Raw genomic sequence first — 24,734 nt, forward strand, 5'->3', positions numbered from 1 at the left:
ATAAAAAAGTAAAAAAAATGGTGTACGCGTTAGGTCTCTGGACCTCGTAAATCCAGAGTAATAGCCAATGAAAAATAGATTCATATTCACCAAATTTCAAATAGAATATTTCGAAGTGAAGTATCCAAAAAATTAAACACTTTTTGAAATAAAAAGAGCTTTATTTCTGTTTTTATAAAAAGTTTCTAGCATTAAATTTAAGCAAGTTACGCTCAAAATAAAGTTGGTCCCTTTTGTTTTGGCAAAAAAAATCTGGAAGGCCACCCCCTAATTAGCAACTTAAATGAAATTAGTCGTTACCGCTCCACAAATTATTTTACTTACGTTGTGTCTATATGATCTGTAAGTTTCATCTATTCAAAGTGGAAAAAATTTGGTTTGAAAATAAAATTTTTTAAAATTTTTATTTGGAAAAATATGCTTTTTTTCAAAATAACTTGTTATTTTGAAAGTAACAAAATTGTTAGAGATACCAAAAATCTCGACAAACAAAAAAGCCAGCATTGCTTTTCTGAATATTATGTATTTTTTGTTTTTCTGTTAGACAATAATTGATTAAGATTTAGTGTTTCTAAATTTGCATACATTCGTGATCAGTGACTCGTTCAACCCCTTTTAACTACAGCCCGTTCAAAAATAAGGACTTTGAACCGATGAAACTTACAGATCATATAAACAATACATACACGTCAAGAAACATACAAGTCAAATCATACGGGTCAAGAAACTTGTGAAGTCGTAACGATTAAGTTCATTTGAGATACTAATTAGGGGGTGATTTTCCTGATTTTTTTACCAAAAAAAAGGGACTAACTTTATTTTGAGCGTAACTTGTTTACTTTTAATACTAGAAATTTTTTTATAAAACAAAAATGAAACTTTTTTTAATCACTTTAAATAAGTTGTAATGAGTTTTCCCCGATATGTGCTTCATTTGTGGTTATTTCACCTTAAAGTATTCCATTTGGAATTTGCCGAATATGAACCTATTTTTAATTAGCTATAACTAGGGAGCGGATTTATATGCGATCAATTTTGATGAAATATGCGCATATATATGCAGTAAAAAATTACGAAATATGCGCAAGATATGCAAACAAATTCAAAAAATGCGCATTTCGAGAAACTAACACATTTTCTGTTCTATTCTATTCTAGCGGGTTCTTTTATAGGGGGCGGCAATATTATTTATTATCTTTCAAATAAAATCATTATTTTAAATATAATATGCAATTTCGTCACATTTTTTACAAAAACTGATACCAATATAGTAACCTATTTAAAATAAAACAACAATATCACTATATAATATATAGTGATATTGTTGTTATATCTTCCATTGTAATTCATTACAACGTGTTTTTCCAAATTTTTTACGAGGAAACATTTTCTTTGATATTTTTATAACTTGAAAAACTCCTTTCAACATCAATAGAAGTAATTGGGGGCGTATTTAAAATAACTTGTTAAAGCCGAATATTCTGCACCAAAATCAGTTTCAACATTTTCCTTAAAGATTTCGCATAAATATGTTCTCCAAAGTTTTAAAGCTGTTTAAAGACGGGATCTGATCTAAAGCATGAATATTTCAATTCCCGTTAGAAAATCGTAAAACTATGGTCATGGTTAAATGTGTAAATTCTCTTAACAATAGGGGATTTAAAAGAATCACCAGAATAATAATTGTAGGTAATACCTGCTAAATATAATAAAAGTAAATAAAATTCGGATTTCCCGGTAAACCATCCTTCATCATTTTACATCCTACAATCATTTTATAACGGCGTACTATAAAGTCAAGCGTCCACAGACCCGCATCGTACGCATCGTACGCAACGGATTTTAGTTTGACAATCGATAATGCGATCCGTACGATGCGGATCAGTGGACGCGGTTACATAAGTTTCTGTACAAGGCAAACTAAAATCCGTTGCGTACGATGCGTCCGATGCGTACGATGCGGGTCTGTGGACGCTTGCCTTAAATAAGTACTTTGTGTAAAGATCGGGTATTTTCTAAGAAAAAATGAAAAGGCAGTGAATGAGCCGTCTCTCTTCAGGTAGTTCTCGAATTAATAGAACAGCCTGTGCGGGGAAATATTTTGTGTCGAATTAAAAATTTTTTTTGACTTAAATGTTTTTAATAGGCACAACATATGCATGTTTTTTTAAAAATATGCAAAATTTAGTAAAGCTCTTAAATATGCGAAATATGCATGCAATATGCATTTAGCATAAAATCCGCTCCCTAGCTATAACTCTGCTTCTACTAGGTATAAAAACGTGCTATATACACCATTTTTTAAAATTTTTTACAGGCTATATTTTTGCTAGGAATGTTTTTTCGACAAAATACTTACTATTTGAGTTATTTGCAAAAAACCTTGTCTAAAAGCGTGGTTATTTTGTTGAAAAAATCAACATATTCACTGGCAAATAACTCGAAAAGTATTGACTTTGTGAAAAAACTCTATAAAACAAAAGTTACTTAAAATTAGTCAGTTTATCAATTTCCGGACTTACTTTGGACGAATATTTTTTGACCCACAAGAGGGGGTTGAAAACCACCCCCGAGACAAAAGCACATATCGGCACAATATCACTTTTTTTCTTTGACTTGTTAGCTATGTGTATGGCAAATTTCATGTCAATCCAAGCGGTTATTTAAAATTTAGAGGTTTTGCAATATTTTACCGTTAAAGAATGGACTATTTTAAATTATTTTATTTATTTGACTAAGATAATGTACTTGATTGTTTGCTTTAGACGGTCCATATGGAAAATGTTCAAGAAAAAGTTGTGGCTGTTTTAAAAGCTCAGGCTCACGTATTGGCACTTGCTATAAAGAACGTCAATAATCAAATTAGCGAATATTTGGTAAGTTTTCAAGACCTTTTTTCGTCATACAGAAAAATATTTGATGTAGTACTTATTGCAGATCTTGAGTTAATAGTCGTTACAAGTGATTGATTCGATGGAAAAGATTCGACCAAAAATTTTGTTTTGTTTGAGTTTATTTTAATGCCCATTTCCTCCCCTACTTCGTGAATACGATCAAGCAGGATTTGGATACCTTCAACATTATCAGGCAAAATTACGGTATCGTCTGCGCATCTAATTACATTAAGTAGTTCCCCGTTGATTTTATTTCATATGGCTGTCTGTAAAGTGCCATTTTAAATAACTGGTCCGAGTAAACATTGAACAATGTTGGCGACAAAGTGCAACCTTGTCTGACTTCTCGTTATATGGAGATTTTGTCGGTCCAATTTTTACGGTAGCAGTTTGATTCCAGTATAAATTTTTAATAACATGAATATCTGTCATTTATTCCTATATTCTTTAGCATATACATTAATTTTACATGCTATACTTTATCGAATGCATTTTCGAAGTCCACGAAGTATGCAAATACATATTTTCTTTGGTCACAGTATTTTTGTAATATGATGTTTAGTGCAAAAAGTGCCTCCCTGATTTCCATAGCATTTCTAAAACCAAATTGGGTATACTCGAGTTCTTCTTCGCATTTGCGTGTAATTTGGTTGTGAAGTATTCTTAGGAAAATCTGAATGTGGCTCATTAGCTTAATTAATCGATATTCTGAGCATTTTCTAACATTGTGGTAATTCTAACAAAGATGGACTTGAGCCAGTCTATGGGAGTCACTCCGGTGTTATATATTGCATAAACAGTGTTCTTACTATTTTATGTTTTCTTCATCTATTAGCTTCAGCAACTTAGTTGGTGTATCATCTGGACGACCACAACTTTTCCTAATTTTAACATTTTTTATAGCGTTTTCTACCTCTGATTTCATAATCTCTGGTCGTCAGAACAATTTTGGTAAAATTCGGTAATTATTGTTTCTCTCATCTTCAAACAACTCTGATATCTAATATACAGCTACCATTCTTTTCTTATTTCGTTCTCATTTAGAATAAATTTGTTGTTATTGTCAACTATTAGCCCGATCAGGGAACCCAAAATTTTACGAAAACCTCCAAAAAATAAAGGAAGGATGAAAATTTGGGAATAGGTAGTTGAAATTGTCTATTATTATATAAGAAAAAGTTTACAATTCTACATCCCCTTCATTTTACAAAAATTGGAAAATACGTGGTGAAAAATTTTTTCTCGGGGGTTAAAAAATATACGTTGAAAATAAGTCCGGAATTGATAAAATGACTAATTCTAAGTAACTTTAAATCTATAGAGTTTTTTTACTAAGTCAATACTTTTCGAGTTATTTGCGAGTGAATGTGTTCATTTTTAACAAAAAAAAATGTTTTTGGACGGTTTTTCGGAGATAACTCAAAAAGTAAGTATTTTAGCGAAAAAAATATTCTTAGTAAAAATATAGCTTATAAAAAATTGAAAAAAATGGTGTATGCGTGAGATCTGCAGACCCAGTAGAAGCAGAGTTGCAGCTAATGAAATGTAGGTACTTCCTCGTCAAATTCCAAATCGAATATTTCAATATGAAATAACCAAAAAACGGAGCACTTTTCGGGGAAAATTATTTACAACTTTTAAGTGTTTAAAAAAAGGTTTATTTTTGTTTTTTAAAAAAACTTGTAACATTAAAAGTAAGTGAGTTACGCTCAAAATATTGTTGGTCCCTTTTATTTTTTGGTAAAAAAATGGAGAAAATCACCCTCTAATTAGCTTCTCAAATAAAATTAATCGTTACCGATTTATAGGTTATGTACCGGGTGTCCCAATAAGAATGGCTCTCGGCCATATCTCAGGAACCGTTTATAGTAGAGCTTTAAAATAAAAAATTTTATAACAAAAGTTGCCTCAGGAAAAGCCTGGAAATTATTTTTATAATTGTGGGACCACCGCTAGAGGGCGTAATTGAATATCAAAAATTAAAAAATCTAAATTTTACAAAATTTTCCCAATGAAAGTGCACTGGAAATCCGATCGTCGTATTCTTCATAAAATTCTAGGCATATTTGAATTGACAAGTTTAGGTCTACCTTTGAAAATAAGAGGTGGGGTGAGTGGGAACCTTGTTATGAAAAACTGGCTGTGAGTCCGGTTCTGCTTAATCAAATTTTGCAAACTTGGTCTTGTTGAAGACAGATCTTTTTCGTCAATGTAAAAGTTATGATTTCGAACCAACTTACTGAGTAATATGCCAGCTAGAAGGCGTTATTTAATTTTTTTCAGAAATCTAGTGTTCCTTGGAAAATATTAAATAGAAACATGCATTTTTAATACCATATTACAAAATTAGACAAAATTAGCAACAGAATAGCGAAAACCGCATGTTAATACCTTTTTTCTATCTCGAGATATCTTACAAAACGTGTAAATTTAAAAACATAACTGTTACTGTCACCGGTAAACGAAATAGTTCATTAAAAGTAGTGTGCTATGGAAACAACAAAGAAACATTTTCCAGCTGTCAACGTATATTAGGTCTTTTCAACGCTTCTCATTTGTTTCGAGCCTCGTTCATATCTCGTATATTAATAATATACACGGATTATACGGCATATGACAGAGGCTCGAAACAAATGAGAAGCGTTGAAAAGCCCTATTACAAAGAAATAAAAACAACTATTTAGTGATGACATAAACGTTCAAATTTTTGCCCATCATTTTCGTTGCAAACATTTACTCTTTCAAGAGTAGATTGAACAGCAGTCTCAATTTCTGCTCTCGATATGCTTTGAATGGCGTTTAGTATTCTCTGGATAATGTATTCTAGAGTAGTGTATGATGGGCAACAATTTGAATATTTAGGTCGTCACTAAGTAGTTCTTTTTGTTCTGTGTTATATTTAATTTTAATAGTATTGTTTCTCTTTATATTTTTGTTTTAATTAATTATATTTTTATACGTTGACATCTGGAAAATTTTATTTTGTTTTTTTCCACAGCACACTACTTTTCATTAACTTAGTTTACCGGTGATAGTAACAGTTATGTATAAAATTTACACGTTTCTCAAGATATCTTGAGATATAAAAAAGGTATCGACACGCGGTTTTCGCTATTCTATTGCTAATTTAATCTAATTTTATAAAGTATGATTAAAAATGCATACTTGTATTTAATATTTTCCAAAGAAAACTAGATTTCTGAAAAAAATTAAATAACGCCTCCCAGCTGGCCTATTACTTATTAGGATGGTTAAAAATTATCACGCTTACATTGAAGAAAAAGATCTGTCTTCAACAAGATCCAGTTTTCAAAATTTGATTTAGCAGAACCGGACTTACAGCCATTTTTCATAACAAGGTTCCCACTCACCCCCCCACCTCTTATTTGCAAAGGTAGAGTTAAACTTGTTAAATCAAATATGCGCAGAATTTGATGAAGAATACAATAATCGGATTTCCAGTGCCCCTTCATTAGGAAAATTTTGTAAAATTTAGATTTTTTAATTTTTGATATTCAATTACGCCCTCTAGCGGTGGACCGACAATTATGAAAATAATTTCCAGGCTTTTCCTGAGGCAACTTTTGTTATAATTTTTTTTATTTCAAAGCTCTACTATAAACCGTTCCTGAGATATGGCCGAGAGCCATTCTTATTGGGACACCCGGTACTTTACTTATGTATTGTTTATATTATCTATAAGTTTCATTGGTTCAAAGTGCTCAGTTTAGAAAAAAAAATGGGTTTAAAATAAAACATTTTTTTAATTTTGAAAAAAATCGTAATTGTTTATGGAATTAACCTAAAAACAATTAGGAATACCAAAAATCTCAAGGAGTAATAAAATGTACGTTTTGCCTTTCTGAATATGTTTGATTTTTTGTTTTCTTATTAGACAAAAATTGGTTATGCTATGGCTGTTCAAAATTTGCCTAAACTCGTGATTAGTTACTCGTTCAAGCCATTTAAACTACAGCTTTTTCAAAACGAAGCACTTTGAACCGATGAAACTTACAGATCATATAAATAATACATAGACAAAAGTAATTTGTGAAGTGGTAATGTTAAAATTTATATGTGATGCTAAATAAGGGGTGATTTTCGCGATTTTGTTAACAAAAAATAAAAGGGACTAACAATATTTTGAGCGTAATTCACTTACTTTTAATTTTTAATTCACTTACAAATTTTTTTAAAAAAACAAAAATAAACCTTTTTTAAACATTTTAAAAAAGTTAAAATGAATTTTCCCCTAAAAATGCTCCGTTTTTGGGTTATTTCACATTGAAATATTCGATTTGAAATTTGACGAAGAAGAACCTACTTTTCTTTAGCTGCAACTCTGCTTCTACTGGGTCTACAGATCTCATGTATACCTACACCATTTTTTTCAATTTTTTATGGGCTATATTTTTGCTAAGAATATTTTTTTCGCTAAAATACTTACTTTTTGAGTTATCTCCAAAAAACCGTCCAAAAATATGTTTTATTTTGTTAAACATGAACATATTCACTCGCAAATAACTCGAAAAATATTGACTTGGCGAAAAAATTATATTGAAGAAAAGTTCCCTAATAGCACACGACGTCCAATGGACGTCCAAAATAGGTCCATTTTTGGTCCTAACGTCCATGGACTATAAATGGACGTCCTTTGGACGTCCCATGTTGGACGTCCTTCGGAAGGAATAAATATGGACGTCCTTTGGACGTCCGACGTTGGACGTCCTTCGGACGGAATAAAAATGGACGTCCTTTGGACGTCCGACGTTGGACGTCCTTCGGAAGGAATAAATATGGACGTCCTTTGGACGTCCGACGTTGGACGTCCTTCGGACGGAATAAAAATGGACGTCCTTTGGACGTCCGACGTTGGACGTCCTTCGGAAGGAATAAATATGGACGTCCGACGTTGGACGTCCTTCGGAAGGAATAAATATGGACGTCCTTTGGACGTCCGACGTTGGACATTCTTCGGACGGAATAAAAATGGACGTCCGACGTTGGACGTCCTTCGGATGGAACAAATATGGACGTATATATACTGGACGAAATACGGACAATTCCCTAATAGCACACGACGTCATTTGGACGTCCAAAATAGGTCCATTTTTGGTCCTAACGTCCATGGACTATAAACGGACGTCCCATGTTGGACGTCCTTCGGAAGGAATAAATATGGACGTCCTTCGGACGGAATAAATATGGACGTCCTTTGGACGTCCGACTTTGGACGTCCATACTGGACGAAATACGGACGTTTTATGAACGCTTATATTGGACACATTATACCAATTACGAGATCAAATAGCAAAATAATTCAATAAAATATTAACTTGCGTTAACTTTACGTTAATGAAATACAGTCAAACCTGTCACTAACGGCCACTAAAATGAAAGAACTATTGGCCGATATAGAAAAGTGGTCGTTATTGCCAGTTTTTGTAGCCTAGATATACAGTACAACCTGTGTTACTGGCCACCTGTACTAACGGCCAGTTTAAAAATTCCCCAAACCAATTATATCTAGACTACAAAAACTGGCAATACCGGTCACCTTTCTATATCGGCCAATAGCTTTTTCATTTTTAGCGGCCGTTACTGACAGGTTTTACTGTAATTAGTGTGGGGAATTTTTAAACTGGCCGTTAGTACAGGTGGCCGGTGTTGGCAGGGGGCCGGTAACACAAGTTTTACTGTAGTTTAAATCGATTAGATCGAAAGATTAAATCTTAATTCAAAATTGTATACTAAATTATTACAATTATAAAACTATATAGTTTAATATCCAAAACATGTTTTGATTTCATGTAATGTAATGAAAATCTTATTTGTAAATTATTGGTTACAATGTTTAACAACAGGAAATATTCAAGAATAAATAAAATAAAAGTTTCCCCTAACAACAAAACATTCCAGGAATTCTACTATCAAAGTTCTATTCCGTGAACATCTGATTAAATTATGGCTGGAAAGTTACCACAAGATATTCTATGAAAAGAGTACAATGTCCTCCTGGAGGGGTAAAATTTTCCATACTCTAAAGAGAGGCCATTTACTATTCAATTTGCGTTCATTTTCAAATTTGCCGCGCGAGTATCTATGTAGCGTCGCGTGGTCATTGGTCATCAAGTCATCAATTATTTCATTTTCATCATAAGATAACCTAAAAATTTAGTAAAAATTTTGATTGGAAAAAAATGCATCGATAAGGGGGTGAAAAATGGAAATTAGTGGCTTTTTTTGCTGTACTCAACTGTACTGTTTAGTATGCTAATAGTTTTGGCTATGGCTGGATCTCTTAAACAATTATGTAAGTATTATAAAATCCGTTTTCAATTTTCTTTATGAAACGAATCATTTATGCATGTATTACCTGTAAATATTTTGATTTTTAATTGTAAAGAATAGAAAAATTACCGTTCATTTTAATTTTTTTTAGAATCAGCTGAAAGTGGTCTACAAAAAACCAGATATAACCAAAATAAAGATATAAAAAGTGTATTGGCTAATTGGAAGAAACAACATTGTCCATGCATAATAAGTTATTACTTTATAAACAAATATTAATACCTAGGAATGGAACCTGGATATAATCATCAAGAAGATAGCAGGAATCCCGACAAACAACTTAAATAAGTACAAGAATATTGAGGAAATCCTCCTCGATACTACTGGGCAAACTAGAAGATTGAAGAGGACAAAGCCTTTTGAACTAGTTTGAGTGATAGGTGATAGTGAAAAGCAGAGCATAGTGCGTGATGTGGCTGTGTATGTTAGAATAGTGCACGATCTTGTTAGATTAGATAAGAGACGCTATCGGGTAAGCTCTTCATTTTAAGAAACATTAGTAATTTAGGTTAAATTAAAATTGCTCATTGGTCAGTTATGACCAGATTGCTTTTTTTATGTTTGGCAAAAAGGGCGTAAGTCAGAATTGCACATTGCTAATGTTTTGATGATTTCTGGACCAGCAAAAAACTGTTGTAGACGTAAACTGTATGTACCAATAAAAAGAGCCGATTTTTCTGGTCCAGAAATCATCAAAACATTATCGATGTGCATTTCTGACTTAAGCCCTTTTTCCCAAACATCAGAGAATTGTAATGTACAAATTCTCCTATCTGATTTTTCATGAATTTTGTAGGAGACGAAAAACCATTTTTAGGATCATCTCCTGCTTTCACATGTAAATTTTGACATGTCTTGTAGTAAATAGATAGTTGAATTTACTACAAAACATGTCAAAAAATATATGAAAACAGGAGGTAACCATAAAAAAGTTTTTAGTCTCTCTTACAAAACTCATGAAAAAACAAATCGGAGGTATGTCACATCAGTGACTATATCCAGGGAATGTCTAAAAAATATACTTTGATGTCCCAAGAACCAAATATAACCTTTATATATATACAGGGTGTAACAAAAATACAGGTCATAAATTTAATCACATATCCTGGGACCAAAAATAGTTTGATTGGACCTAACTTACCTTAGTACAAATGTGCACAAAAGAAAAGTTACAGCCCTTTGAAGTTATATATTAATAGCACCAAGGGCCTTAGAGGCCCATGGCTTGAAAAGTTTGTTTTTTCTTCATTTTCACGTTTCTTTATGTACTGAGATCTTCTCTGGCTTGATATGTGATTTTTCTCCATTCCTTCCTCTTATTCATTTTTCTTTTCTGACCCTGTAACACCATTCTTTCCAAATCTTTTTCGACCTCTTGCTTCCATCTATTTTCCGGTCTTCCTCTTCTCTTTCTTGAAGCTATAGTGTAGTTTAGTACCCTTTTCGGAGTCCTCGTTTTTGGCATCCTTTCAATGTGACCTCGTGATCTAAGTCTCTGTGCCTTTATCACTCATTTGAAGTTACAAAATGAAAAGTGATTTTTTCCAATGTATCGAAAACAATGTGCTTTTGTGCACGTTTCAATTTAATTATTATTGTAGTACCTACCATTTAAACAACGTTTTAAAAACTTTTTTGCCTCTTATTGCTTTTTCGAAAAGTCAATTTTTATCGAAATATTGTGAATATTTGTCAAATCCACCACATATTTGTATATGGTTAAGTACGATTATGGAGACTTGGTAATAATATGCAAAATTATTTATGCTTTACATTTTTAGGTATATTTTGAACCATATTAAAAAAGAAGCCAGACTCGATAAAACGTGCCTTATCGAAAAAATACAAAGAGGCAAAAAAGTTTTGAAAACACTCTGTTTAACTAATGGTACCTCAGTAATAGTTTAATTGGAACATACAACATTTGGGGGGTTTAAAGGAACAAAACCCCCATAAAATTTTTACGTGGACATATTAAAAAAGAAGTCGCAACTCGATAAAAACTGCCTTATCTGAAAAATACTAAGAAACAAAAATATTGAATTTAACTAATGGTACCACAATAATAAAATTGAATTGGAACATACACAAAAGTTTGGGAGGATTTAAGGGATCAAAACCCCCATAAAATTTTTATGGGGTGCACAAATTTCACCATAATTTTTCTTTAAGATATTCCTGCCATAATAATGCCACATGTCACATGTCCATTTTCAATAAAAAATCGCTAATAGTTTTCGATATAATCGAAAAAATCCATTTTCATTTTGTAATTTCAAAGGGCTGTAACTTTTTATGTGCATATTTGTACAAGGTAAGTTAGGTTCATTTGAACTATTTTTGGTCCCAGAATAATGTGATTTAATTTATGACCTGTATTTTTGTTACACCCTGTATATACAGCCCATTACGCACCACCTTAAAAATTGGGCATTTTTGATGTCTCGAATTTCCTAAACCTGTTGTTGCATCTAAGTGATTTTTTTTATAATATTCTAGCCTAGGCCCTAGAATATGTTACCTCCTTATGCTTGTCATGCACAGGGAGCTATACTGTAATATATATTATATCACATTACTATAGAGAGTGATATGATATAATATACATATATTACAGCATGACAAGCTTAAGGAGGTAACCTATAGCCTAGGCTATAATATTATAAAAACATCACTTAGATGGGACAACAGGTTTAGGAAATACGAGACATCAAATATACCCCATATTTAAGGTGGTGCGTTAATTTCTTGGAGAAGTGTATTGTAATTTAATGTAAATACTGTAATATCCAATAATTGTAATTTGATATAAGATGAAATATAAGTTCCTTAAAAAATATATTTTTTATTTCCCACAATACATTCTCCACAGGTCTAAATATCGTCGCTAGACGTCCACCGAATGACCTTCCAGGACGTTAGATGGATGTTCAGCAGCAAGACATTGGACCAAACTGGGACATCCTATGAATGCCCAAATGACGTCCACCGAACGTCCCCTCCGACGTTAGGTGGACCTCCATTGGACGTTTAACAACTTGGCCTTTGGACCAAAATTGGACGTCCTGTTAAGGTCCAATTCACGTCCCCTAGGACGTCCGATTAAGGTCCAATTTACGTCCGATTAAGGTACAATTTACGTCCGCTTAAGGTCCCATTTACGTCCGATTAAAGTCCAATTTACGTCCGATTAAGGTCCAATTTACGTCCGATTAAGGTCCAATTTACGTCCGATTAAGGTCCAATTTACGTCCGATTAAGGTCAAATTTACGTCCTATTAAGGTCCAATTTATGTCCGATTAAGGTCCAATTTACGTCCGATTAAGGTCCAATTTACGTCCGATTAAGGTCCAATTTACGTCCCCTAGGACGTCCGATTAAGGTCCAATTTATGTCCGATTAAGGTCCAATTTACGTCCGATTAAGGTCCAATTTACGTCCCCTAGGACGTCCGATTAAGGTCCAATTTGCGTCCGATTAAGTTCCAATATACGTCCCCTCGGACCTTAGATGGACGTCCAATGGACGTTCGGTAGCGCGACATTTGGACCAAAATAGGACGTATAAAGGACGTTCCTCGGACGAAAACGGACGTCCAAAGGACGTCCCTAAAGTCCGTGAAGGACGTCCAATGGACGTCCATTGGACGTCCTTGTGCTATTAGGGTTGTTTAGAATTAGTCATTTTATCCAATTCCGGTCTTATTTTGAATGTATTTTTTTCATCTTCGAGAGGTGGGTATTCCCCTTCATTTTTCCAAATGTGGAATTGTAAACTTTTTTTTATATAATAATAGACAATTTCAACTACCTATTCCCAAATTTTCATCCTTCCTCTATTTTTTTTTGGTCAGATTGTTCTTTGATCGGGCTATATAGACGGAACTCATTTTTAAATAATAATATGTTGCTTATTTATTTTACTTTTTTGTGCAGATTAAATAAATCCACCTGATTATGACTATTTTTTTTTTATTTTTCAGGAACAAATCGCCGAAGACTTATCTAAACGAGGAGAAAGACCCAAAGCTGTGCTTTCCGTTCCTCAAATAACTGTCAATACTCCCAAAGCAACTCTGGTCAACTCCAAGCAAAACGCAAACGGCGTTGAAAATAATTAAGAACAAATTTACTGATTGATATATTATGATAACGAATTATGTAAAAGATATAATATAATAGTATTTGGGCCTTAATGTACTAAAAGTAAACATTTTTAGGTGTAGTGATACCTTAACAAATAGAGCTTTAAGTACTAGATTCAGATTATATCATCTCACACTTAGACTAATATACAGACTATTCTCATTTGGTTGTTTTATTCTAAACCTTTATCATTGTTTATATAGGGAGATAGTTGGTCAGCCCAATAGGTAACTATGTTTGATTCAAATTGAGACAGCCACCAGATGTCCCCACAATTTCTGTCAGGGTCGCAACGTCAAAATACATAGACACCAAGTTGGATACGATCTTATTCATAACACCCCAACTCGCACACATATTAAGAAAAATAACTATATAGAAGAGTATATTTAAAAATTGAATTAGTGATGTCTGCTACTATACATATATATAATAGCATGGCATCATTAATTCAATTTCTAAATATATTCTTCCATATATATTTATTTTTCTTAATATGTATGCGAGTTGGGGTGTTATGAATAGGATCGTATCCAACTTGGTGTCTATGCATTTTGACGTTGCGACCCTGACAGAAACTGTGGGGACATCTGGTGACTGTCTCAATTTGAATCAAACAAATTTTCCTATTGGGCTGACCGGGCTGACCAACTATCCCTATATAAACAGTGCCTTTATGTTTTGTCCTTTTTTTACTGAGGTGAAAATGTTCTTAACCAACTAGGGAAGATGTCGCTAGTACTGTTGGATTCGATTTTTCTTCGAAAATTTATTACCTTAAAGCAATGAGACACTTAAAATAAAATGAAAAGACAGTATTGTAAAAAAATGTATGTATGTAGCCTGATAAGGGGGAATGTAAAAATAAAAAATATAACTTATAGATCTGGCTGTACAGGTGCTAGGTATATAGACAAAAGGGACTTACGAATAACAAACCTTTACTGAAATCAAAGAGCACAAATTAAAATAGACCTGGATCCCGCGTACCAAAAAAAAGTTGATTAATACCAAGCTAAAAATGTGTTAATAGTTTAACGTTGTCTAGTCGGAAAAACGTTGATGTATGGTAACACTGGAACAGGGGAAGTTTTAACTGTGGAACGGGTTAAAAATTTGGAACGTCAGACTACGAAAACGTTCCGTGTATTTTGTCGGACAGAACTTCCAATTGATTTGTTAAAATTTCATTAAACTCTCATGAAAAAATTAGACTGGTGTTTATCACCAACTGGGCATTTTAATGAGTGGAACACGAAGAACATGTCAAATGGCAGGAATAGTGTTGGTTAGTAATATATAGCTGTCTGATTTTTGCATGAGAGTTTAATGAAAGGGTAACAAATCAATTGGATGTTCTGTCCGACAAAATACATGGGACGTTTTTGTAATCTGACGTTTCAAATATTTAAACTGTTCCACAATTAAAAATTCCCCTGTCCCAGTGTTCCCGGACATCAAAGTTTGTCCGACTAGAAAGCGTTAAACTATTAACAAATTTTCAGCTTACTATTAATAAACTTTTCTTGGTAGGCGGGATCCAGGTCTATATATAGATAACGACATCAGTCCAGAAATTGAAATCAGGAGAGGAGTTAGGCAAGGATGTATTGTGTCTCCATTACTATTTGATGTATATAGTGAAGCCATTTTTGAAGATGTATTACTCTGTTAAACAATTTCAATTACTGCTAGACAAAACAAACAGTTTCTGCAAAAAATATGGACTTAAAATGAATATAAAAAAGACAAAATACATGATTATGACAAAGAAAATAAATATACAAACATACATTTGGAAAATTTACTGATAGAAAGAGTTAATAAATACAAATACCTAGGAACCTGAATTGCAGATAATAATAATCGAACAACAGAAATAAGGACCAGGAGAGAAATAGCAAGAAATGCGTTTGTAAAAATGAAAACCATTCTCTGCAACAAAGACCTTAGATTAGAACTGAGAGTGCAGCAGTAGATAGAGTAAAGATAGTGATGATGATATCAAACCTTCAATTGGAAAAAAGCACTTAAAGAAGAAGTAGAGGTGCCGTCTATTCAGTCATGTCGTAATAGTTGGTAAAACAATTTTACACTGGTATTTTCTTTTAATTGATATTTTTTTCATCTCATATTCATTCCTTCCCATTCACGATGAACTTCTTATAGTCTAGTCTTGCCTGATGTCTTTAACTTTTTCTTCTTTTGCTATTTCGACCATTTCTTGCTGTATTCCCTTTTCTAAAAAGGGTGGGTGCTCTCTCATATTTTCATTATTTAATTTACAAGTTGTTTCTTTTCTTACAGAGCAAGAATATCTATTGTATATTTTTCCATTATTTTATATAATTTTCTTACAGCTCCCTGCTCAAAAGTACTTCTTAAATTCTATGTCGCAATTTCTACATTTATTTTCGTTCCCTTCATATTATTAAATAAAAACACGTTTACATATTACCAATTTTTATTGATTTTATAACAATACACAACAAAAATAAATAATACCTTAAAAATCTTTACAATAAATATAGCACACTTTTGCAGTACCAACTGAAAATCTCAATTATACGTAATGGTTCTAACAGGTACTGCAAAACTGTGTAGTATTGCTATATTTCTTATTCGTTTTTGCTAACAGAAGATAAAAAGAATTTTGACTAATAAAAACTGTTTATTCTCTTCTTTCGCATTGTGAATGATTTTATGTCGAGAATATCACAACCAACGGAATAGATCGTTGTAGTTAAAGAAAAAACGCACTATGTATTTTAAATGCATCCTACAAAAAAGACTAACCAGCCACTCAGTTGTCTTGGCACCATGCAGAATTAAATAGAAATACAGAATGATAATATCAAGAATATATAATATACGGTTCATAGAGTATAAATACCGTTGCACGTCATCCACGTCATAGCAAGTGACGTCACATGATACATACACAAAATATTTAAGTCGTAGGTATGTTCCTTTTTAGAATCGTTTAGCCAAGTGCACAGAAATTACAGCCAATAGACATATTTTATTATATCCTCGTAGAGCATATTTTTGAAAATGTCTATTAATGTAAACTTCAGAAATATACCACAACTTGTTTCATTAAATTTGTATAAATGGATAAATGGATTATAAAGCGTTTGTATGAAGCACATTTGTCCGGAACAGACTTTAACTGTGACCACACAAAGGTGAAATTTTGGCATAAATAAATCGGTAACACCTATTTTACAATTGCTTTGTTAGTCCATGTGGTGAGACCGCTCCCGTCTGGAAAAATTTCTGATTCGGTTTCTTTGTGGATTCCTATTCAAAAATGTCCCCTTTAAACAAATCTGAAGGGTGCCGGGCGGAATTTTTGGGCAGAAATTGTTTAAACAATTTTTTTAAACATATAGAAAAGACCACGTTTTTTTGCTCCGGAATATATATTTTTAAGTTTTGTGTGTAATTCTAAACAAGAAAGGTATCTTGTAAATTTTCTCAAAAATTGATAGTTTTGAGTTATAGGTGATTCAAAATCTGAAAAATGCGAAAATACGCATTTTCGAGGCCTAAAAACTCATATTTAAGTTAGTATTTTTGAGGTTGCCAGATACTGAAATTGAAGTTTAGACATTCAGCTTCAAGATTCTGAAGAGTGATTGCGTCTAACCTTAATTTATACCGTTGTTTATTAATTATTAAATATACGTGTTTATCCGATTTTTTTGCCGGTGCGGCGAGCTCTATTTCAAAAATCTCCTAGTTTCCTCCGAAAAATATTTTTTCTAGTTTCTTTGGAATATTCTAAATAAAATAAGTTTCTTGACATGTTTCTCAAAAGTTAACAGTTTTAAAGTTATAAGCGATTTAAAATCCAAAAATGCGTTTTTTGGCATTTTTCGGATTTTAAATCACTTATAACTTTAAAACTATTAATTTTTGAGAAAAATGTCAAGAAACTTATTTTATTTAGAATATTCCAAACAATCTACAAAAAATATTTTTCGGAAGAAAATAGGAGATTTTTGAAATAGAGCTCACCGCACCGGCAAAAAAATCGGATAAACACGCATATTTAACAATTAAAAAACAATGGTATAAATTAAGGTTAGACACAACCACTCTTCAGAATCTTGAAGCTGAATGTTTAATCTTTAATTTAAGTATCTGGCAACCTCAAAAATACTAATTTAGATATGAGTTTTTAGGCCTCGAAAATGCGTATTTTCGCATTTTTCAGATTTTAAATCGCGTATAACTCGAAAACTATCAATTTTTAAGAAAAATTACAAGAAACCTTTCTTGTTTAAAATGACCAAAAAAACCTACAAATATAATATGTTCCAGAGCAAAAAACGTGATCTTTTGTATTTGTTTAAAAAAATTGTTTAAACAATTTCTGCCCAAAAATTCCGCCCGGCACCCTTTAGATTTGTTTAAAGGGGACATTTTTGAATAGGAATCCACAAAGAAACCGAATCAGAAATTTTTTCAGACGGGAGCGGTCTTACCACATGGACTATGTTGACACTTCAGATTTGTTTTTATTATTTACTATAAGTATTTGTTTAATTATATCTATTGTTTTTGTTATGTATTTACTTTAAGTGTATAGGCGCAAAATGTCGCCTGTCAAAATGTCCAATGTGTTTTAAATGTATTATTTTTTTTAATCCCGATAAAACATAAATATTTTTGAAAAATTTAAACGCAGTATGGAAAGATTACATTATTACTGAGGTCGAAAGTCCCTGAAAACTTCTATAATGTATATTTTAATAAGTTACAGGGGTGACAATAATAGATAAAATTTAATGTGATTTTTAATAGCAAATTCTTGTTTCATTCAAAAGAAACTTTTTATTTATTCTAAGGGACTTTAGGCCCTCGGCAATAACGTAATCTTTCATTCTGTGTTTAAATTTTTCAAAAATACTTATTAGTTTTCTCAGGATTCGAAAAAAATTAATAAATTTAAAATACATTGAAAATTTTGACAGGCGACATTTTGCACCTTTTCCTTTAACGTAAGATTATTACTTAATTCTTGTTTTCTGTTTCTATTTTTTTTATTTATGTATTTACATTGAATCTTAATTTGTTTTAATGTATAATCCACTTCTACAATAATTATGTAATATATTTGATTTAAAATGAATTCAGTAACCTTTTTGTAATTTGTCAACAATGTCAACTTAGATCTCTGACGTAGACAATGACCTGCAATGGTATTCATACTGTACCAACCATACACAGGGAAATCTAGATTTATGATTGAAAGATGCGCTAGAGGGCGCCAGTGTTAAGGGTAAAATAGTTTGTACGTAACATCTGCTGGGCTCTTGGATTTGGGTGCTGCATTTGTCCATGCCCATTCAGTAACCTTTTTGTAATTTGTCAACAATGTCAACTTAGATCTCTGACGTAGACAATGACCTGCAATGGTATTCATACTGTACCAACCATACACAGGGAAATCTAAATTTATGATTGAAAGATGCGATAGAGGGCGCTGGTGTTAAGCGTAAAATAGTTTGTACGTAACATCTGCTGGGCTCTTGGATTTGGGTGCTGCATTTGTCCATTGTTGACCAAAATTTGCAGAATCGTTTATCAATGATAAACCGCCATTCGAACATTTTTAAAGGAATCAGTAATTAAAGAACAGTCAAAGCAGTGGAGAAAAAGAAACCACTAAAGGTGGCAAAGACTCTTGTCTAACTTGCAGGAAATTTAAAATGCATTTAAATTTGGCTGAACGTCGTATATACCAAAACGTGGCGCAACTAAACAACACAAATTTTGTTTTTTGCCAACAATACAAAATGAATTGTTCGTTCTTATAATTTTAATCAAATTCTTTGTAGTTTCGACCACAGTTATTAAGTAATATGTTATTTTTACGCTTATCTTACGAAAAAGTCAATGGAGGTCCTTTGTCAACAATAGGGAACTTCCATACAATTTTAAATTCGAAGAAAATGGTATAAATCACAACAGAACATAATGTAAAACATGTATCAAAAATAAAAAAGTTTTGTTTGTCTTTCGTTTTGCCCCTAAAGACGACTAAAAATTCAACTTATACCAGCCACCCCAAAACGCGTCGTGACGTCACTGGGTTGTATGTTTACATTCTACACCAATTGTATATATAATTTTAAATTAGACATTATAAACGTCAGTAGAAAATACAGTTATGTGACGTTACAAATGTTTTTGATTATTTGAACTATTCATAGAAAATTTGTACTTTTACAAAATGGTTTTATTTTCAATAGTAAACCTTCTTTCCTTTCCTTCAATAACTGTATCAAACTCCAATGTCAACTAACTGGTATATATTATTACAATGACATACGATAAATGTCATTAGAATATAAATATTTTTCCTTTATTCCCCGACGACGATCTGGCTAAATACCCAATTAGGTGGAGGCCAATAAACTAAAGAAGAATATACGTAAATATAACCATAAACTGAACCACATAGTCAAACTCTGTGACGTCACGGGTCGTTTGAACTATTTTAAGATAAAGAAGACTTTAAATTTGTACTTCCAAGTTATTATGAGTTTTTGAAGCGTGAAATTTTGGAAATCTCATTTTTATACAAAACTGAACATTATTATGTAATAAAAAAATGTGCAAGTTCCCTATTCAATCCATACATAAGCGTGTGTGCGATGCATTGTGTATTAATGAGACAAAACTCAAGTCAGTTATGAAAAACAGAAAAAGTGTAAATAGTGAAGTAGAGGTCACACAATATAAACCTAGACCACACTCTAAGACTAAAAATCTTCCTCAGAGTTGTAACTTGTAAGTTTGAAATACGAAAGAACACGTTTCTGTACAGACGGTGTTTAAAAAATGAAAAGACGGAAATGCATTCGAAATTTCCATGGTAAGTTTTTGAAGAGTTTTTAAACAGTTTGGGTTTAGGTTTCAAATGGAAGACAATAGAAACGCCTTGTGTGAAACAACTAGTGTCGTTCAAAAGAGAAGCGAGTTTTTAAGAAACTATAATCATTTTAAAAAAAGAACACGATTCATTTCTTTATTTAGACGAAACGTGGATTTTTGATAAAGATGGAATAAAACGTATTTGGTAGGACGAGAGTATAAAAATAAAACACACCGATACTGAGGGAGAGACACATATTATATTGCATGCGGGTGGAGAACATAGTTTTATTGGTGGAGATCTTGTTTTTTCGTCAAAATCAAAATCGGCTGATTATCACGATAACATAAATACGGAGATGAAGATGATTGTGAAATGGTTGAAAGAAAAACTGCTTCAAAGTTTACATGAACCACCTGTTATAGTTTTCGATAATGCCCCATACCATTCTGAAGGTTTAAATAAGCAACTAATACATTATTTTTCGTCTCTAATTAAAATAGTTGGCAATAGTGAATTATACTATAGACTATAGAGTGAAGTTTTAAAGAAATATAAATAAAACATTTTTAAAGGGCTATACATATTACGTACTTATGCACGGTTTTAGGCACTTTTCCAAAAATAGTCAACATTTCCATTCTGTGATCAAAAATACAAAACATTAGTAAACTTCTGTTTGTTGGCCATAAAAAACTAAGATTCGACTTACATTATTTTTTCAAACAACTTTGGATCTCAAGATGTTTATATTTGTTTATCTAACGTTTATAGCAATATTCAATTTGTTAAAAAATACTACTTTATGGGCAGTTTTGTAGCTAACGCACTTTGATCTTTTGCCAATTATTGAATTTTTGATATGCTGCATTCAGCAATTGGTTTAGGTGTTTGGTGAGGTGATGTGATAGAGGAGATAATTCCCGGATCAGCTTATCCTGAAACAAAAATACAAGGTTAGTTAAGAGAGAGTTGTAGCCTCCAATTACGCAAAAAACTTACACAGTTGGATAAAAAAAACTTTAATTAATAAGTTTCTATAAACCTTTAGATTGCTAGTGAATCCAAGTTTTCCAGTCTTCTGTAACGCCACAAAAGGAGAAGCTGTTTATGACTAGGCTTGCTTCATATTATAGTTAAACAAGAGATGTGAGTTGTAACAAAAAAGAAGAACTTCTGTTGGAGTGTAAGTAAAGAGAGTGATAAACTCCAACAGAAGTAAGGAAAAAGATACTAACTAGATGGGAACTATTAGAACAAAATGAAGAGATGGGGTGGTAAGGGAAATACTACTTTTTGCAGTAGTCATAAAAATACTAAGGAAAACTGAAGTATTAAAAATACTACTTGTGCAGAAGTATTAGTATGGGGGAATTAAAAGGGATAGAAGTAGAAGTGGCAAGAGACAGAGGCACACTGAATAGAGTTGGCTAGCAAGAGATGCAAGAGAACAACTTGACACTCAAGGATGGATACGGCTCGTTTGCATGCCTGTCGAAGAACAGTAGCTCAAAATAGATAATGGTGACTAGAAAAGGTATATACTAAGATAAGAATAATGTTTTGAAATTAGATAGAGAAGAATAATTGATAAAGAAGAACAAATTAAATAACACTAACAAATCATGGGCGCCAAGAAAATGATCTTCGATCACTCTCCCAGGTATCTTACACTGCTGTCAAATATTAAATATATTAAATCAGTATTAAAAATAACTACTAGATGTTTGACAATCTCTGAGTTACACAAAGTGCATATCATGTGACATGTGACTCTAAAATGACATAAGTTATACAAAAGTTAGATTTGAGATAACTACAATAAGGTTACCTGTTACAAAATTATATAAGTACCTCTTACTTACATATAGGGTACAACTCACATGAGTCCCTTCCACCAAATGGTTATAGTACGTTTGCTACGTACCACTAAATTGAAACCGACAAAGACGAAAATAATACAAATAAATAGGCACAAGCCTGACTAAGAGAAAATACAATAATGAATTAATCAAAATTAATGAATAAAAGTTATAGAAATTAAGTTAAGATAAATACCGAGACGACGAATTAACCGAACAAATGGAATGAAGCGAATAAACAATAAAATATTTGGGAAACAAGCAAGTAATATTACAAAATAAATATCAAACCAATAGTAAAGTATAAAACCCTAATTTTCTAGGCCTGATTACCTTGTGCACACAAGTAACTTACCATAGATACAATAGTTTGGGAACCTAATACATTAATATACAAATATGTCATATAAAAAAACAAAGGTAATCTAAATCTGAAAAAGTAATGTCTGAAATACAGGGTGGTTCATCTTATCCGCCTCGGTCTCTGTACGGAAAACCACTTGATATTTTAAAAAAATTTCTTCACAGAAATATACAGGGCCTTTAATACTACAACTTAAAAATAATGTGAATTATACAGGGTGTTCCAAAAAAGAGTGGTATATCAAAGTTATATTTTTTCTTATGGAATGCCCTATATCTGATGACATTATTGAATTGACCTTAAAAAATAAGCTATACTTTCATAAGGGTTCCCTATACCTAAATACAGGGTGTTTTGATTTATTTCGATTTTTATAAAAATGTAAGGTTTTAGAAAAAAATAAATATCTACGAATCTAAGAAGCAGTAACAAATTCTTTCTTGGATCTTAATAATAGACTATTTAGCATACTTAAACAGATGCTTATTGCAACAAAATTTCTTACAGGGTGGTCAAAATATGAGATTGTTCTATTAACAAATTCAAGCTGTAATAACTTACTTATTTTAAATGGAACACCCTGTATTTTACTAGTCTATCGCGTAGAAAATTTGCTTAGCTTTCAATTTGTATTAGGGTTTCCTATACCTATCTTTTTACAGGGTGGTCAAAATATTAGATTTTTCTATTAACAAATTCAAGCTGTAATAACTTACTTATTTTAAATGGAACACCCTGTAGCTTACTAGTCTATCGAGTAGAAAGTTTACTTAGCTTTCAATTCTTATTAGGTTTTCCTATAGCTATCTCCCTTAATTTTTTAAATATTTAAAGATTTCCTAATTTGTAAGCTTTAAAGATTAGAATTACATAAGTACCTGTCGTGTTTATGTACAACACATCACCAACACCGGCAATATACTTAGACAAGATACTGTCAGTAATAATAAAATTTTCATTGTTATCATGTAATCACACAGAGTGTTGTATTATTTTAGTTGATTTTGGCCTACATGTGAAATTGAATAATATGTTTATTTTAAACTGCATACCCTATATTAGATGCCGTATTCTGGAAGATATTTAAATTATATTTCATTCCGTATAAGTATTTTCCATATCTTAACGCAACGATTATTAAGTAAATTTAAGAACACCACTTTTTGTTGGAATCTTTAAATCGCAATTACAAACAATTAAATGCAATGGCTTCTTTGACGAAAACGAGCCTATTGTACAAAAATATGTAAAAATGGGTATTTACAGAATAACATGGGAATTTATATTTACAGAATAACATGTGTATTGAGAATGTTAACATGGAATTGAAGAGATTTTAAATATCTTCCATTATAAAGAATAGAATATCGAGTATGTCATTTAAAATAAGAACACTCTGTGTGATTAAATGATAAAAATGTGAATTTTATTAATGAAACAATCTTGACTAAGATATTTAAGTATATTGCCGGTGTTCGTGATGTGTTGTACATAACCACGACATAGGTACTTAATTCTAATTTTTAAAGCTTACAAATTAGGAAATCTTTAAATATTTAAAAAATGAAGCTAGATAGGTATAGGAAACCCTAATAACAATTGAAAGCTAAGTAAATTTTTGTACTCGATAGACTAGTAAGATACAGGGTGTTCCATTAAAAATAAGTAAGTTATTACAGCTTGAATTTGTTAATAGAACAATCTAATATTTTGACCACCCTGTAAAAAGATAGGTATAGGAAACCCTAATACAAATTGAAAGCTAAGTAAATTTTCTACGCGATAGACTAGTAAGATACAGGGTGTTCCATTTAAAATAAGTAAGTTATTACAGCTTGAATTTGTTAATAGAACAATCTCATATTTTGACCACCCTGTAAGAAATTTTGTTGCAGTGAGCATCTTTTTAAGTATGCTAAATAGTCTATTATTAAGATCCAAGAAAGAATTTGTTACTGCTTCTTAGATTCGTAGATATTTATTTTTTTCTAAAACCTTACATTTTTATAAAAATCGAAATAAATCAAAACCCCCTGTATTTAGGTATAGGGAACCCTTATGAAAGTATAGCTTATTTTTTAAGGTCAATTCAATAATGTCATCAGATATAGGGCATTCCATAAGAAAAAATAAAACTTTGATATACCACTCTTTTTTGGAACACCCTGTATAATTCACATTATTTTTAGGTTGTAGTATTAAAGGCCCTGTATATTTCTGTGAAGAAA

The 24,734-nt window shown here is 31.9% G+C and overlaps 2 protein-coding genes across 4 annotated transcripts in view; one reads left to right on the forward strand and one right to left on the reverse strand.

Annotated features, from left to right (window-relative positions):
• Positions 1-13,553, forward strand: part of LOC114325121 (lipid storage droplets surface-binding protein 1) — a 79,824-nt gene extending 66,271 nt beyond the window's left edge. For 2 of the 3 annotated variants that reach the window (XM_028273065.2, XM_028273062.2), the window contains 2 exons: positions 2,766-2,876; positions 13,229-13,553. In XM_028273065.2, coding sequence (XP_028128866.2) covers positions 2,766-2,876; positions 13,229-13,366 — 249 coding nt within the window. In that variant the 3' untranslated portion in view covers positions 13,367-13,553. The remainder of the gene's footprint in view (positions 1-2,765; positions 2,877-13,228) is intronic. The other variant, XM_028273063.2, reaches the window with a different exon arrangement.
• Positions 13,554-15,837: 2,284 nt separating this feature from the next.
• LOC114325089 (general transcription factor IIH subunit 1) overlaps positions 15,838-24,734 on the reverse strand; it is a 32,368-nt gene continuing 23,471 nt past the window's right edge. Inside the window, exon 9 of the mRNA XM_050650955.1 lies at positions 15,838-21,218. Coding sequence (XP_050506912.1) covers positions 21,102-21,218 — 117 coding nt within the window. The 3' untranslated portion in view covers positions 15,838-21,101. The remainder of the gene's footprint in view (positions 21,219-24,734) is intronic.

The sequence above is a fragment of the Diabrotica virgifera genome, chromosome 5, assembly GCF_917563875.1.
Source record: "Diabrotica virgifera virgifera chromosome 5, PGI_DIABVI_V3a".
Taxonomy (NCBI): domain Eukaryota; kingdom Metazoa; phylum Arthropoda; class Insecta; order Coleoptera; family Chrysomelidae; genus Diabrotica; species Diabrotica virgifera.